Source organism: Trifolium pratense, linkage group LG4, assembly GCF_020283565.1.
Source record: "Trifolium pratense cultivar HEN17-A07 linkage group LG4, ARS_RC_1.1, whole genome shotgun sequence".
Lineage (NCBI taxonomy): Eukaryota > Viridiplantae > Streptophyta > Magnoliopsida > Fabales > Fabaceae > Trifolium > Trifolium pratense.
Window position 1 is genome coordinate 23,118,459 of NC_060062.1, and position 14,782 is coordinate 23,133,240.

The following is a 14,782-nucleotide window of genomic DNA, read 5'->3' on the forward strand; positions in this document are numbered from 1 at the left end:
AACGATAAAATTGTAAACAGTTTTTGAAAAGAGGGCTTTCAAAACATATCCTTAATATGTAGTATTCATTTTGAATCTTATTTCAAGGGACATTAAAAAAAATTAAAAAAATTACAAGAATTAATTTTAATATGAATTATTTTTGCCAAAATTAAAACAAAGCATAAAAAAAAATGTCTAAGATTCTTTATTAAAACAAAACATAAAAAAAAATGTCTAAGATTAAAAAACATACCATTTCTGGTTTTAAATTGTCTCCCTTGCAATTTACCGGATAGGGTGGTTTCCTTGCACTTGGCCATAAACCAAGGATCGATAGATTCTCAGGAAGATTTTTCACACAATTGTTTGGTGGCTTACAAGTGGTGATCGGCCACTGCAAAGCTAGGACTAGAAATTCGTAATCGTAACACATAGTGGTGGGTAATAATAATAATAATAAAAATAATAAGAAAAAAGATTTTAAAATTAGAGGAGGTGTCATTTTTTATATGGAGTTAGCAAGCAAGGAAGAAAAGCTTAGAATTGTTTTCCTCTTAACTTAGAGAGAATGAAAAGAAGGAAACGGTGGTTTTGAGTTGAGACTGAATGATAATGCAATTGTTGTGTTATACTTATATGATATATTTCAAAACGATGCACCGACGGTGTAAAATGATTTTACACGGTCAACAAATATCAACAATGTTTTCTGCCACATCACCCCACTTTCTTGACATGACATGACAAAAAGATGATTATTTATTGGACGATCGTGTAAAACTATTTTACACCATCAGTGAATACTATGAATTAAACTCATTTTAAAATTATATATTTATTTTTATTAACTCCTATTATTATTATTATTATTATTATTATTATTATTATTATTATTATTATTAACTTTTTACCAACTACTACACCTAAGCATGTGCCTTGTCATTTGTTGGTGAACAAATATTTAAATTGGTTTGTCGCAAAAATAAATATTTTTTCATTTATTTGTCACCCATTTTTGCTCTATGCTATGCTTTAGTTACTATTTTGAATCACCTATGACCTTCCCACTTGCACCTTATTATTTTGCACCTAATTAATATAGTAGATCACTTTGTTTAGCATCATTACTTGAAGTAACACGTTGTAGATTTATCCTAAACAAAGCTAAAAAGGAGAATTATTATTTTTAAGGAAATATATTGAGAAATAATATAAAAAAGTATTTTACGTATAAAAACAAAAAGATTTATTAGAAGATGGGGACATGGGAGAACTTGGAGATTTCTTTTCTTTATAGTCTTTGTTGTCCTAGGATAGGATAAGCATGAGTTAAAAATAAAAATAAAAAAAAAAGCATGAGTTTCCTTCACTTGGGGTTGGAAATGAGTGGGTGGGTTACAACGGTTCTTTTCTTCTTCAAAATTTCACTGTTTTTAATTTAAGGGTTATGTTAACTTGTGCCCTAAGGGCACATGTTAAGCTACCTAAAAATAGAAATATAGCATTTAATGATAGAAAACATTTATTGTTTAGAAAATTGAATACACCACAAGTTCAATAAATTTTTTTCACATTTATCTCCTTAACATGTGCCCTTAAGGGCACAAGTTAACATTCTCCTTAATTTAATGTAATTAATTAGAGAGGGGAGGGATGAACATGACATGAGCAACTGCGATAGACCTAAAAACCTAGTACTGTATCTATATATATAAATCCTAGATAGTTGTGGAATTGTCTATCTAAACCCTAATCCACAAACCAATGAAAATCTTTCATTTAGCCACATCATCCACTTACATTCATTAAATGTGGGATACTAATTGTAATTATTATTATTATTATTATTATTATTATTATTTTGGGTTATTATTCATTTTAAATTTTTTTGTTCATTTTATTATTTTGTGTATTTTATTGTTTTTTTTTTTCAAAAAAGTTAATGTTTTTGCTAATAATCTTTTGTCCAATCTTTGTAAATATAAGGAGTTGGTCGATTGTCAGGACTACTTTCTAATGTTAGTAAAAAAAATAGATAAAATAAAATTTACTAATGATTGTTATGCCCTGTATGATTTTTATCATATTCGATATTTGAGTATGAGTTAAGTTGGTTTATTTTTGCTCCAATAAGTTTCAAATTAATATAAATGTCAAATTCGATAATACAGTAGTTTTTTGGTAAGAGATAATTAAGTAGTTTATCCAACTCAGAATCCTCCAATGAGATTTATAATATAAATAAAAACTTATGTTTCAACATCGATTGTTTTCCATGGTCAATTATATGTTGTCATTTCCATAGTTATTTTGAAGAATGAGTTAAAGATATTGCTAATCAATGTTAATGAAGAAGATACCAAAGTAACTTCAAATCTGATGTATAAATAAGTTTTTTAAATGTATAAGCATCTATATATATAATTCCTAGATAGTTGTGCAACCACTAATCTAACCACAGTATATGAGTATGACCACAAACCGTTTTCATAGTGACATGACAATTTATGGATTACCAACTTATTTTGGTAGATGCAATAAGATTCATTGTAATCTTTTTGAAACGTATAAACACATCTTTAATATCTATCTTATATTTACATCACTTTATTATTTATTTTTTTGAAGGAACATCACTTTATTATTATTATTATTATTATTATTATTTTGTTTTTGTTGATGTTATTATTATAATTTTCATAATACTTATTGTTTCAATTTATACGAATGATTTTTCAATATTATAATATAAAATACCGCATAACATCCGTGCATCGCACGGGTGTGGGACTAGTATCCTACTATTTCTATCAATAAAACCCTCTACTATTTTATATTTTTATTTTCATGTTATTTTTTTATTATAATTTTTTTTCTTCATGTTATTAGCATATGCATTCAAATAATAATTGTATTTCTTAAAAAATATATACTGAAATGAGTTGTATGATATATTAAATTGATGATTTTTATTAAATAACATTGTAAATTTCCTTTCAAAAAAATTTGAAATTAATAATATTTATACCGGTGATATATATCAATTAAAGTATTAAAATCTTAAAAAAAAAAGAGTTTTTATTAAACAAAAAAACCCAAAAATTAACTTACTTTGCACTAAACTTTTTTTTAAAGTCAAATTATTTCATCTCATTAATAATAATGTTGAACCTTACAAGTCGGCTTACTTGAAGAGGTTGGTATTTTGGCCAAAGTTTGAATGTTTTTGGCTCCTCTGAAGGTTATAGTTGGTTTTCTCGTGGCAACTCCTCCAAGATAGGATCCAAACTTGGGTTAATCTCTTTAGGCATGGGGATATTACCAGATCCTAGAGGTACCATCTGTGTACGGGGAGTGTTCGGTCCACTTGTTTGTTACGTGTACGCAGTCTTGTCCTTTGTGTGGTGTTCTACCGCTAGGTGGTTAGGTTGGGAGGTTGTGATACCGAGAGATTTGTTTGGTCATTACGATGCTTCTTTTGGGCATGAGGGGTTGTAGGAGAGTTTTGTATGGTTTTGACTTTAGTTTGGCATGTTGTTGTGTGGTCCATATGGTTATCTCACAATGATCTTATCTTCTCTAGACAGTCCACTTCTGTTGAGCAACTGGTAGATACGATTAAACTCTACTCTTGGAAATGATTCAGTGGTAAGAATCATGGTCACACATGCTCTCTTTATGAGTGGGAAGTAGAACCTATTTTGTGCTGGTGCCGATAAAGCGGAGTGGAGGGGTCAACCTTGAGTTACATCGTCGCTGATTGGGAGGTTCCCCATTGTTGATGATTGAACTTGGTTTTTCATGTCATTTTTTATTTATTTGTCTCTTACTTATTTTTGGTATATTGCTTATAATCTAAATTTTTTGTACTAAATCTTGATTTTTGATATTTATATACACACCAACAAAACACACATTAAACAAAGAGAATTTATAATTAATGCAAAAAGTAAAAAAGAATTTACTATGTAATATTTGAAATCATGCATAAAGAACTTTATTCATTACATAGCATTAGAAACACTCTAAATAACATTATCAAGAAATACATATTAATGGAATTAAGGCCAGATAAATTAGATGGCCATTTCAGTTGTACTCCCCCAATCGATGCTCAAGTGCTTATACGTACGAACAAATATAATGTAAATTCTAAAACTAACTTAAATTTCTATATTATTTATTTAATTATCTAACAATTCTAATAAAAGACAAACTAATGTATCTTTTAAAACAAACTTAAACTTCTAAATTATTTATTAAATACAAGACTTAAATACAGTTTCAGTTTCAATCATATAAAATTTTCAATTATACGATTTTGACCATATTAATTTCAATTGTCCAATAATAACCCCTCAGTTTTATCCTCATTTACACTTGGTAATCTCATTTCAATTTTGACTTATTTTGATCAAATAGTGCTCAGGTGGCAATATTTATTACACATGGATGGTTGTATTTCACCATATAAAAATTAATAAATTGGTTTTATAAGATTAAAAGAGACATTGTACGCATTTGGCCATAATATCCTTCGGGTTCACAAGTTTTAAACCCACGACCGTCACTGTCAAAACGCATTAACTCACAACTAAGCTGCGATGACTGATTCTTAGTAAATGGCGTTTCTATATATATATATATATTCTATAAAGTTTTCCTATAACTAGAACATCGACCCGTGCGGTGCACGGGTCTGATTAGCTATAATATATATATATATATATATATATAATGATTAAATAAGATATGATAATTCCAATAATGTAAGGTATATGAAAAAAGTTGAGTAACATTAAACGATAGTTCAACAATAATTTTGGATAAATATTCATACAAAGAAAATTATGTTATATTACGGAAGACTTCCTTATAGATCACATTCGAAGTCTTAGTCGTATCTTCACTGTCGTCATCGATGATCAATATTTTTAATCCTTTTCTAAAAGTAACTCTTGAAATTGCAACATACAACTGACAATGTGAAAACACTGGCGACGAAAGATATATCCCAACATGCTTTAAAAATTGTCCATGACTCTTATTAATAGTCATCGCAAAATAAATCATTATAGAAAATTGTCTCCGTTGAAATTTAAAAGGAATTCTCACGTCAGATGGTGTGAGAGAAAATCTAGGTATGAAAACCTGATCACCAATATTACTTCCTGAAATAATTTTTCCTTCAAGAGCACGTTTTCCCAATCTCGTAATAATAAGTCTTGTTCCTTTGCATAATCCTAATTTTTGATTCAAATTCCTTAATAGCATAACTGACACTCCAACTTTAAGTCTCAACTTGTGATTTGGAAGTCCCGATGTAGAAATCGTGTTCAAAAATTCGGGAGTATGAACATCATCCACTGTTTGATCGTCTACATTTTGTGTGAGTGGAGTATCATAACTCAAATATGTTTTTTTCTTCACCAGGAATTAAATCCAACATATAATAATTTATTTTGTCGACTATTAAATTTTTAGGAGCTAGTATAGCTCTATTTTGGAAATACATTATATCGTTCATGTTTTGTAAAAGTTGGGGATATGTGCTTTCAACGATAAAAGCAAGAGGATCACCTGAATTTGGAATCAATAAATCTGATGGAATGTCAAGTTTTAAATCATCGTCGTTGTCATCTCCAATTTCTCCATCGCCAACACCCAAAACCCATTCAGAAAACAATCGTCTTTGTTCAACGTCTGCACTCGAAGCACCACCGAGAAGCCTCATGTTTTTACTCGATGTTAAAACTTCACAAAAATTCCAAAGAACCGAAGAATTAATAGTAGCATGAACAACTTCTGGCCCTGTACCTTTTGGTATTATTGGTAGAATTTGTCTAAAATCTTCGCCAAAAACAACAACTTTTCCACCGAAGGAAATGTGTTTATTTTTTTCATCAACAGACTTAAGAATATATTTTAAAGTTCGACCAACAGCTTCGAAATAGTGTTTGTGCATCATTGGTGCTTCATCCCATATAATGAGCTTTGCTTTTTGTATTAATAGCGCCAAAGGGCTTTTAGGAACTATGGTACATGTTGAAAACTCATCAACATTTAGAGGAATACAAAACCTTGAATGTGTTGTTCTACCACCAGGTATAAGCAATGCAGCGATCCCACTTGAGGCAACTGTTAAAATTATCTCACCTTTTGAGTGTAATGCTTAGAAGAATACAAAACCTTGAATGTGCTGTTCTACCGCCAGGTATAAGCAATGCAGCGATCCCACTTGAGGCAACTGTTAAAACTATCTCACCTTTTGAGCGTTATGCGGCTGACATGGCCCTCTAGATAAATGTCTTCCATGTACCGCCATAACCATAAAGAAAAAACACATCAGGTTTGTTTTCGTTAACTCTTATCATGATTGTGTCATATACTTACGTTGCTCTGAAGTCATAGTTGACATCAATCTAACATGTTCCTCGACTAATGATTGTCTGTTATAATTCAATTCGTCGTGTATTAAACTATTTTGTATATCAGGAACTAATGATGTGTCTGCTCTAAGCATTGGGGGATAATCTTTTAAACTCTTCACACAACTACGTAACATCATCTCAATATCTGCTAGTGCATATTGTATCAATTGATCATCGGTTAATATTAAATCTGCATTGTTAAAATCAAAATAATGAATGTGATTTGACATGACTATGGTTGTGTTTGATTGTATTGGAAAAAAAATTGATTTAGCAGAATTGAGTTTGATAATAACTTTCCAAAACACACATGATAATAACTTTCCAAATCTCACATGATAATTATTCTCTAAATTTATGATCCGGTAGAAAAAAAATCATTGATCAGGAAAGACATAAAAATATTTCGTGATGAATAATATAGTCAACAATAATTTTGACATGATTTGCGTCAAAAAATAATTTTGATATGATATACTTTTAAAATTGATGATGTTTATCAATTATTGCACATAATTTTAATCACAATTGATATACTTGCCATAGTGGTTGAAAATATTGCCTTGCATTAAAAGGTTGCGGGTTCGAATCTTAGTCAAGACAAAATTGTATTATTTTTTAATAAAAATTGCAAGATAAAATGGAGGGAAAACTGGGAAAACAAATTAGGGTTTAGAGTTTGCTTCTGTATACAAGCTTATAATATAAAAGATTTTATCTTTTCCAAAAAAAAAAAATTCTATAAAGATATGATGTATTAAAAATTGACACGTGTATGTCACTTGACACATCTAGTATTAAATTTTGCCGCGTCAACTCCGTTAATGGCATTTGATGGCAGGACTAATTGTGGAAACATAAATTTTTTGAGGACTTATAATCGAAGAAATCTTTTTGAAAGACTAAAAACAAAACTTTGAATATTTATATGGACCACCAACATATTTGTCCCTTTTAAAAATAACAAAAGATAGCTATTAAGTAGAAATTGAACATCTTAATAATTTGATCCTGAATTTGTATTCTTAATTGTTGCCTATAAAAAAAACATTCATCAAGGGAGGTAACCTCTTTAAATAAATCTTAATTAAATTATCAGCGAAACAATTATTTTAGTTTCTCAATGTGCAATTCTTTAGTCATTTTAAATAAAATGTCTAACAAGTTGTAAAGTCGGGTACTATTTTATATATTTTTTTTTCCTTCTTAAATTATCTCGATAGATCAATTTGTACAATTATGCGTAGACCTACATAAAATACTTTAGTTTAAAATCAAAATTTTTTGAATATGTTCCCGTAAGCTTAGTTAAGTTAATAGAAATATCGCACAAAATGTGCAGGAGCCCGAGTTCAAATCCGAAACAATCCATTTATTTAGCTTATAAATTTTCTAGCCATCTTGACAAAAAAAACTTGTCTTTACTCCTCACCTTTTCCGTTCTTCACTACTCTACTGCTACTACTACTACTCACCTCTTCCGTTAACCCAATGGAGTACGACGATGATTCCAATTATTCCTCCTCCTCCTCCTCGTCCTCCTCCTCCTCCTCCTCATCCTCCTCCGTGGACCATCTCATTGTCATGGTAAATGGAACGGGTGGAAGGTATTTTGACAACACTTCATACTATTATTTATTGTATTGTTGCTTAAAGTGAATGAATGTAGAATTGTAGAATAATTTCTAAATATTATTTTGTGTAATTCTGTAGTGCAAAAGATTGGATGTTTGCGACAGAGCAATTTGTTACAGTGTTCCCGGATAAGGTTTTTGTTCACCGTAAGACCATGTTTCTCTCTTTTCTTTTCTAGAAAATTATTTTAGTTATGTTATTTGTTTTTTTACTTTGAACTTGAAGCAACTGAAATTTGCCAATGGTATTTATGTATGTCTTTGATCTAGTTGAATATTTTATAATGACTAATTTGCATTACTCTTATTGATTGTGGAGATGGTTTTAAGAAATTGTTAAAAACAATGTATCATAAATTTTTCACTATTGATTTGGTGCACTTGGAATGTTTAAATTTATTTTTCTTGGCTTTGTATAATGACCAATGAAACACGGACACTCCTCAAAATAGGCACGTCCTGATGTTAGACCATGTGTCAGTGTCCGACCCTGACACGACACCGACATTTATGATTACATTCAATTATTCTATTCTCTTAAATTATTATTGGTGTTGACGTGTTAGTATCCATGTCATATCCGTGTTTGTGTTTGTGTCCATGCTTCATAAGTAATGACTATTGGGCCATCTACTATGCTAATTGCTTGCAATATTAGTTGATTTCGTTGAAACCAGGGTGGCCTTTAAATTCTGCATATAATTTTACATTTTCCCCATCTTCTTTCACTCAGGTAGCAAACAGAATGTAGGTAAGCTGGCAAAAGATGGTGTGGACATAATGGGTGAGCGATTGGCAAGAGAGGTTAGTATCTAATTATATATGAGGTTTGTTTGATGAACCTCATGTCATGTGAAAATCAATATACTGTATCTTCACTAGGTTAGTTATCCTTAGATTATATTGCCATATAGTTGTGACATGTATGATATGATTATAAATGTTACTGTGTTTGATCGATGATAATCTTGAGTTATGTCTTAACTCTTAACATAATTTCTGTCACTGGTAAAGCATTACCTGTTGAAAGTTTTTATGTTTTATTTTTATAGGGCATTGATAAAATGTTAGTATTTTATACTTTTGTTTTTGAAAGAAATGTTATATGTGATGTATTGGCAAATAAGAAGTCGGCCTCTTGGTTATGCTAACTATCAGCCTGTATGGCGGGTTTTTCTGCCATAATTGCTATTACGACAACACAAAACGCCGATTTGACGGGATTTTGGCCCTCCACCATGGACCTCTATCCGCCATCGACAATACTCCCTCATCTGCACAATACGACATGAACATGAGAAGTTCTTAAAAACCAAAGATATCATATGACCCTGGAATTAATGTTATAACAAATCTATGAAACAATATATTTATCGTACATAAATGCATAATATTTATGTTTTCATGTCTTATTTTACCTTCATATAAACCAGTGTATATTAACCAAAGAAATGTAGTATTTGAGATCTCCACCCTATATAATTGTATATCTTTGCATTACATACACGATCTTTATTGCTATTACATACATGATCTTTATTGAGAATTAACCGGGATTAAACTCTTAGGTCATTGAAGTAATTGAAAGAAAGTCAAATCTGCATAAAATCTCCTTTTTAGCATACTCGGTTGGAGGACTGGTGGCCGTGGCACGATATGCTATTGGGCGGTTGTATAAGACACCTGAAATTGAACCTATGCAGAACTCGAGCAATGCTGAGAGTAACGCGGACTCAGTTGGTACAATATGTGGTTTACGGGTGATGAATTTCATAACACTTGCCACACCTCATCTAGGGTTAAGTGGCCATAAGCAGGTACCAAAATTGGATCTTAAAATTTACTTTATTTCCTTAATATAGTGATAGGGATTAAAGAGAGTATTGGCGATGTATTTTATCTTCTAGTGTGCTGGTAATGACGTATATTCTTACCTCTGGTGTGAAATGAATGCCACACGATCCTTTGTCCCCTTACAGAAAATACATATTTTGTATTTTGGACTTACTTAATAAACACCAGGTGTTTGTAAAGTAAGATTTCAAGTATATTATTTTCACCATAAAGTCAAGGGTTAGAAATTTTGTGACTAATATTTCAGGCTTCACCATGGGATTTGATATGTTTCATTTTAGTGGGCTTGGGGACAATTTTGATTGAAGAGTTAGATAATGAATAATAGATAAGGAAGGGTAAGGAAGCACATGATTTATTGGTCACATGCACCTATAATATTTTAACAAATTAACTTAAATGTCCTATAGGGGTAGGAACGTGTGTATGGAGTTGTTTAGTTGTGCTCTATTTTGAGTTTTTGGGTGCATTTGGTTATAACATTAATGCGAGAAATATGAATGTGAGAATCTTTCCTCCTCACATTCTTTGGGAAGTGTTTGAGATATATAAAAACCAATTTTGTGCCTTCATGTAATAGTTTAAGAATTGGTTCTGGCAGCGTATCGACGTCTCAATGACCAAGTATTAACATAAGGTAGAATTTGCATATGCTTGTTGTCCAAGCTTTAGCGCAAAGGGTCTTACATGAAAAGGCATATTGGATATATGAAAACAGCTGCATTTCTTTTGTGGTTTAAGTTTGCACCACATAAGTTTTTGGTATTTTAATTATTATTTAAACTTGTCGACTGGTTTTTGAATTTCAGTTGCCAATTCTTTTTGGAAAAACTAAACTTGAGAAAATTGCAAGAAAGATTGCTTCTTGGACAGATGGAAAAACAGGCCGTCATCTTTTCCTTACTGATGGCGCTGAGCAAAAAGATCCCTTGCTCGTAAGCATGGTTACTGACTCTAATCAATGTTATTTCATGTATGTTGTTTATCTATGTCCAGTTACTTTTTAATAGAGTTTGTCTCCTTTAAAGGATCTTTAGGTTTTTGAAATGACTATGTCTTGCTTGCAGATCTGTCAAGAATTATTCGCTTGATGCCTTTCTCATTGCTATTTCTTGTATATATAGAGGTTACAAGGTTATACAGGTAATTACACTAAATAATTACATTTAATGAGAACAAATCAATATTTGATTTGTTTTCCTTATTCTAGAAACAAACTAATAATTATAATTAAGAGGACAAGTCAACTCCTTATTCACATCCCCCCTCAAATTGATGCGGCTGGTCAATGAGCATCAATTTGCTAACAAGAAACTGATGGCGTGGACGCGGAACAGCTTTGGTAAGAATATCTGCAACTTGGAACTGAGTACTGACATGAGGAAGTGCTATAAGTCGGTCATCATAGGCATCACGAATGGAATGACAATCAACTTCGATATGTTTTGTGCGTTCATGAAAGACAGTATTTGCAATAATTCTTGACACAATATTATGTTGACATCATTGATCTAAGTTTGTTGTTCAATAAATGTCAACTTCTTTTCTTTTTCTTTGCAATACTGTTTTGGATATGACATTATTTACATGACGAGTGCTACCCTAATTTTCTCTTCGATGAATTTGCTTTTTTTTGTTCACTTAATTAACATCTAATATGGAAACCATTCCTAATAGATCATATAGCAGTTCTGTCGAGTTACATTGGAGACAGTGCGAGATATTTCTTTACACATTTACGGGCAAACTTTAAATTATAGTGCGTAGTCAAACCACCAGAAATATGAAACAGTTTTGAGAATGATTCTGTCCTCTGAAAATTAAATGTTATATTGGACAATAGAGTCTCGTGTCTTCTATTTCTTCATGTTCAAGTTGTAAGATTTTTAACTAAAATGAACATATTCAGAGGAGATGCTAAAAGGTTTGTCGTCCGTGGCATGGGAAAAAGTGGATGTCAGCTTCATCAGTGGCCTTGTTAAGTTTGAAGCTCATAGCCTCATCCAGGTTTGTGTCTTAATCTACTCTTGTTATTGTGTCCTTTTAATATTTGATATTTGACATTATCATCGATTTATTCTTCATCTATTTTACGCATGCTATTTTACAGGTCACACATCCATCCAGACATATAGAAGGCGCGGATGTGATCCAACATATGATTGACCATTTTCTTACCTAGTTTTTTGTTTCTATAATTCCTAAAAGAACCTGTTTAACTAGTTGTATCTTATGGACGTCATTTAAAAGAACTTGTTTGACTAGTTGTGTATCTTATGAACATGATAGCTTTGGTTGTGTGTGATATTGACTAGTATTTGGTTATGCATGTACAGAGTAAACAATATAAATTTTCTTAATGTTACACTTTTCTCGTTTTGATTATAACCGAAAAAATAACAGTTCTGCCATATGGAATATGGTGCAAACCACCCATATACGAAATTCAACGAACACGCGCAAAAATAATCATCCACGCATGGCAGTGCCTTTTTGATTCTTAACAGAAACAAAATGAAGAACATGAGTTGTTATTGCGCATTATCATGAACTAAGTCATACTAAAGCACGATACTTTAGATGCAACAAGAATTTGGGGTCTCAATCGAAGAGGAGGTTAAAATTTAATGATCGAGCTGGTATTAATGTAAGCAAGAACTTTCGATCTTTAGTTATTGAAGCTAATGGATATGAGAATCTTACATTTGCGGAAACGATTTGCCGAAACTATATAGACAAATTCCTAGCTCAATTAATTCAACTAGTTGAACTACCCCTCCCACCTCATCCATTCATACCACTTGTCCTATAAAATATATTGGCTAAAATCAAATTTAATTTTTTGAAAAATAAAAGTAGTTCTTAATATGTTATATGGTAGTTTAGTGTTCAGTATCCCTTTCTTCTGTCTTTTTTGAATTAAAAGGTGAACTCAATAATATACTTAACTTAGGCTCCAGTGCCGATGACAATAGACATTTGAATTTCTATGTCTTTATTTATTGGTTTTTAAAGAACATATTGTATGTCACTTTACATATTTTTTTTAATAAAAATATTTTTATTAAAAGGTATTAGAGGTACACCATCCCTTACAATGAAAGTAGTCTGGACCCATGAAGGGTTGTAGAACTCTCGGCAAACCATATGCTCGAAAGTCAAACGAAAAAAAATATCCCCAAGTCTAGGAAATCCCCAAGTCTGCCTAATCACATTACATGCCAGGTGTTACTACTTGAAGCCAAAAAACCAGAACCTCCTGTTCTCATGTTTTTTGAGGAAGATAAATATAAATACCTATCTGATTTTTAAGTTTAAGGTCTACCTGTTTTGGACTGAAATATTGGTCCTTCACCAGTTCACCTTGAATTTCTCAATTCCAAAAACAAAAATATAATTTCTTCCTTTTATATATAGCAATTTCTCTCTAACCCGAATAACATTAGGTCTCTAAACTAGTTGCTTATAAAAAAAAGTTGACCAATAAATAAAGTATACTCCCTCTGTTCTCTATTACAAGTAACATTTCATTTTTTACGTTGATGGAATAATTAATGTATCTAACATATAATATAAACCAAACACATTAGTTATTAAATAAATCTAAAATTATTTTTTTATTATAATTTAATTGAGACCCGAAAGAGTACATACTAAAATGTTTCGAGGGAAGACAATGTACATTATTGACTTGATCGCATGAGTTCGTTTATGACATACTATCACAATGTAACATTATCAAAGTGGTCATATAAATTTGAAAGGAAAAAAAATGCTAGATTAAGAATTAAGATGATTAACTGCCCTTAGATTTACGGACTTGGTCACATGAGTTTATTTTATGATGATGTCATAATATCAAAGAGTTGAATTCTAACCTTTGACGACACTGAACTGTAGCAGCCCCCTACTTTTTTTAATTAATAGGTACAGTATATATCAAAGAGTTGACAAATAAATTTGAAAAAAAGAGTGTTAGATTAAGATGATTAATTAACCTACATTAATGGACTTGGTCACATGGATTCATTTATGACATGTCACAATATCATTGGTCAGAGCAAAATATTGAATTATAACATGTCTTTTTTGTTCTGTAATAAAAAAAAGTCCTTTTTTGCTAAACTTTATACTTATAAGAAAAACTAAAGTACTACTCGTCGCTTTCAACTACCTATAGGAAAAAGACTTGATCTTGTCACATGTGTTGTGCTGAAGATGCTGAGCCTCGGAACAGTTTGTGGTTTCTCTCAATCCACACGCAAACAAGTCAAATGAGTTGCATGAAAATCGCCGTGCTCGAAGACCCCCTGCTGAAGTAGTAAGCTGAATGAAATGATCCGATAGAGTCTGAGCAGTCACCAATGTATAGTCAGTTTAATCTCTATTATATATTACTTGTAATTATAATATTAATATTTCTATCAACAGTCTCATAAGATTTGAGCGAGATAGTTCTATTAGTCAATTAGGTAATACTCCGGTCCAGCAGCTCTTAATTGATTTATTCATTCTTAAAGTGTTGACTAAAATGTTTTGAGAGAAAATTTAATTGTTTAGTTACGTAAGATATATTGTGTTTGAGCTTATATCTTTCTCAATAGATTCTATATCATTCACTTCACGCATCTATATATATGATATCCTAGAGTAGACTTGTCCATAAAAAAAGCTTATAATAATGAACCTAGCATTAATGCTGTTTGTGATTCTCTTGTTTATCATGAAAGTGGAAGCAACGTCAAGGCTACCACTATCCAAAATTGAGCCACATCACGAAGCATGTAAGTAGTTAATTAAGTTCAACTGCATCAATTCATGTATTTTTTTTTTTAATCTAATTTCATTATTTAATTTTCTTTCCATTTGAAATTGTTAAGA

General features: G+C 31.2%; 1 protein-coding gene and 1 pseudogene across 1 annotated transcript; one reads left to right on the forward strand and one right to left on the reverse strand.

Moving 5' to 3' along the window:
- Positions 1 to 4,842: 4,842 nt before the first annotated feature.
- LOC123922311 lies at positions 4,843 to 5,950 on the reverse strand (annotated as a pseudogene).
- Positions 5,951 to 7,836: 1,886 nt separating this feature from the next.
- On the forward strand, positions 7,837 to 12,226 carry LOC123923432 (lipid droplet phospholipase 1-like). The gene is made up of 7 exons (XM_045976121.1): positions 7,837 to 8,020; positions 8,127 to 8,194; positions 8,781 to 8,851; positions 9,616 to 9,864; positions 10,711 to 10,874; positions 10,969 to 11,908; positions 12,012 to 12,226. Exons 1-6 carry the CDS (start codon positions 7,905 to 7,907, stop codon positions 11,069 to 11,071), a joined length of 771 nt encoding a protein of 256 aa, XP_045832077.1. The 5' UTR covers positions 7,837 to 7,904; the 3' UTR covers positions 11,072 to 11,908; positions 12,012 to 12,226.
- Positions 12,227 to 14,782: the final 2,556 nt, after the last annotated feature.

What these genes read in the sequence shown, in the direction of transcription:
- LOC123923432 (XM_045976121.1), top strand. Translation starts at nt 7,905, where the DNA reads ATGGAGTACGACGATGATTCCAATTATTCCTCCTCCTCCTCCTCGTCC. An exon ending in GGATAAGGTTTTTGTTCACC is followed by an intron (nt 8,195 to 8,780) that starts GTAAGACCATGT and finishes TCTTTCACTCAG; the next exon opens with GTAGCAAACAGAATGTAGGT. An exon ending in TCTAATCAATGTTATTTCAT is followed by an intron (nt 10,875 to 10,968) that starts GTATGTTGTTTA and finishes TCTTGCTTGCAG; the next exon opens with ATCTGTCAAGAATTATTCGC.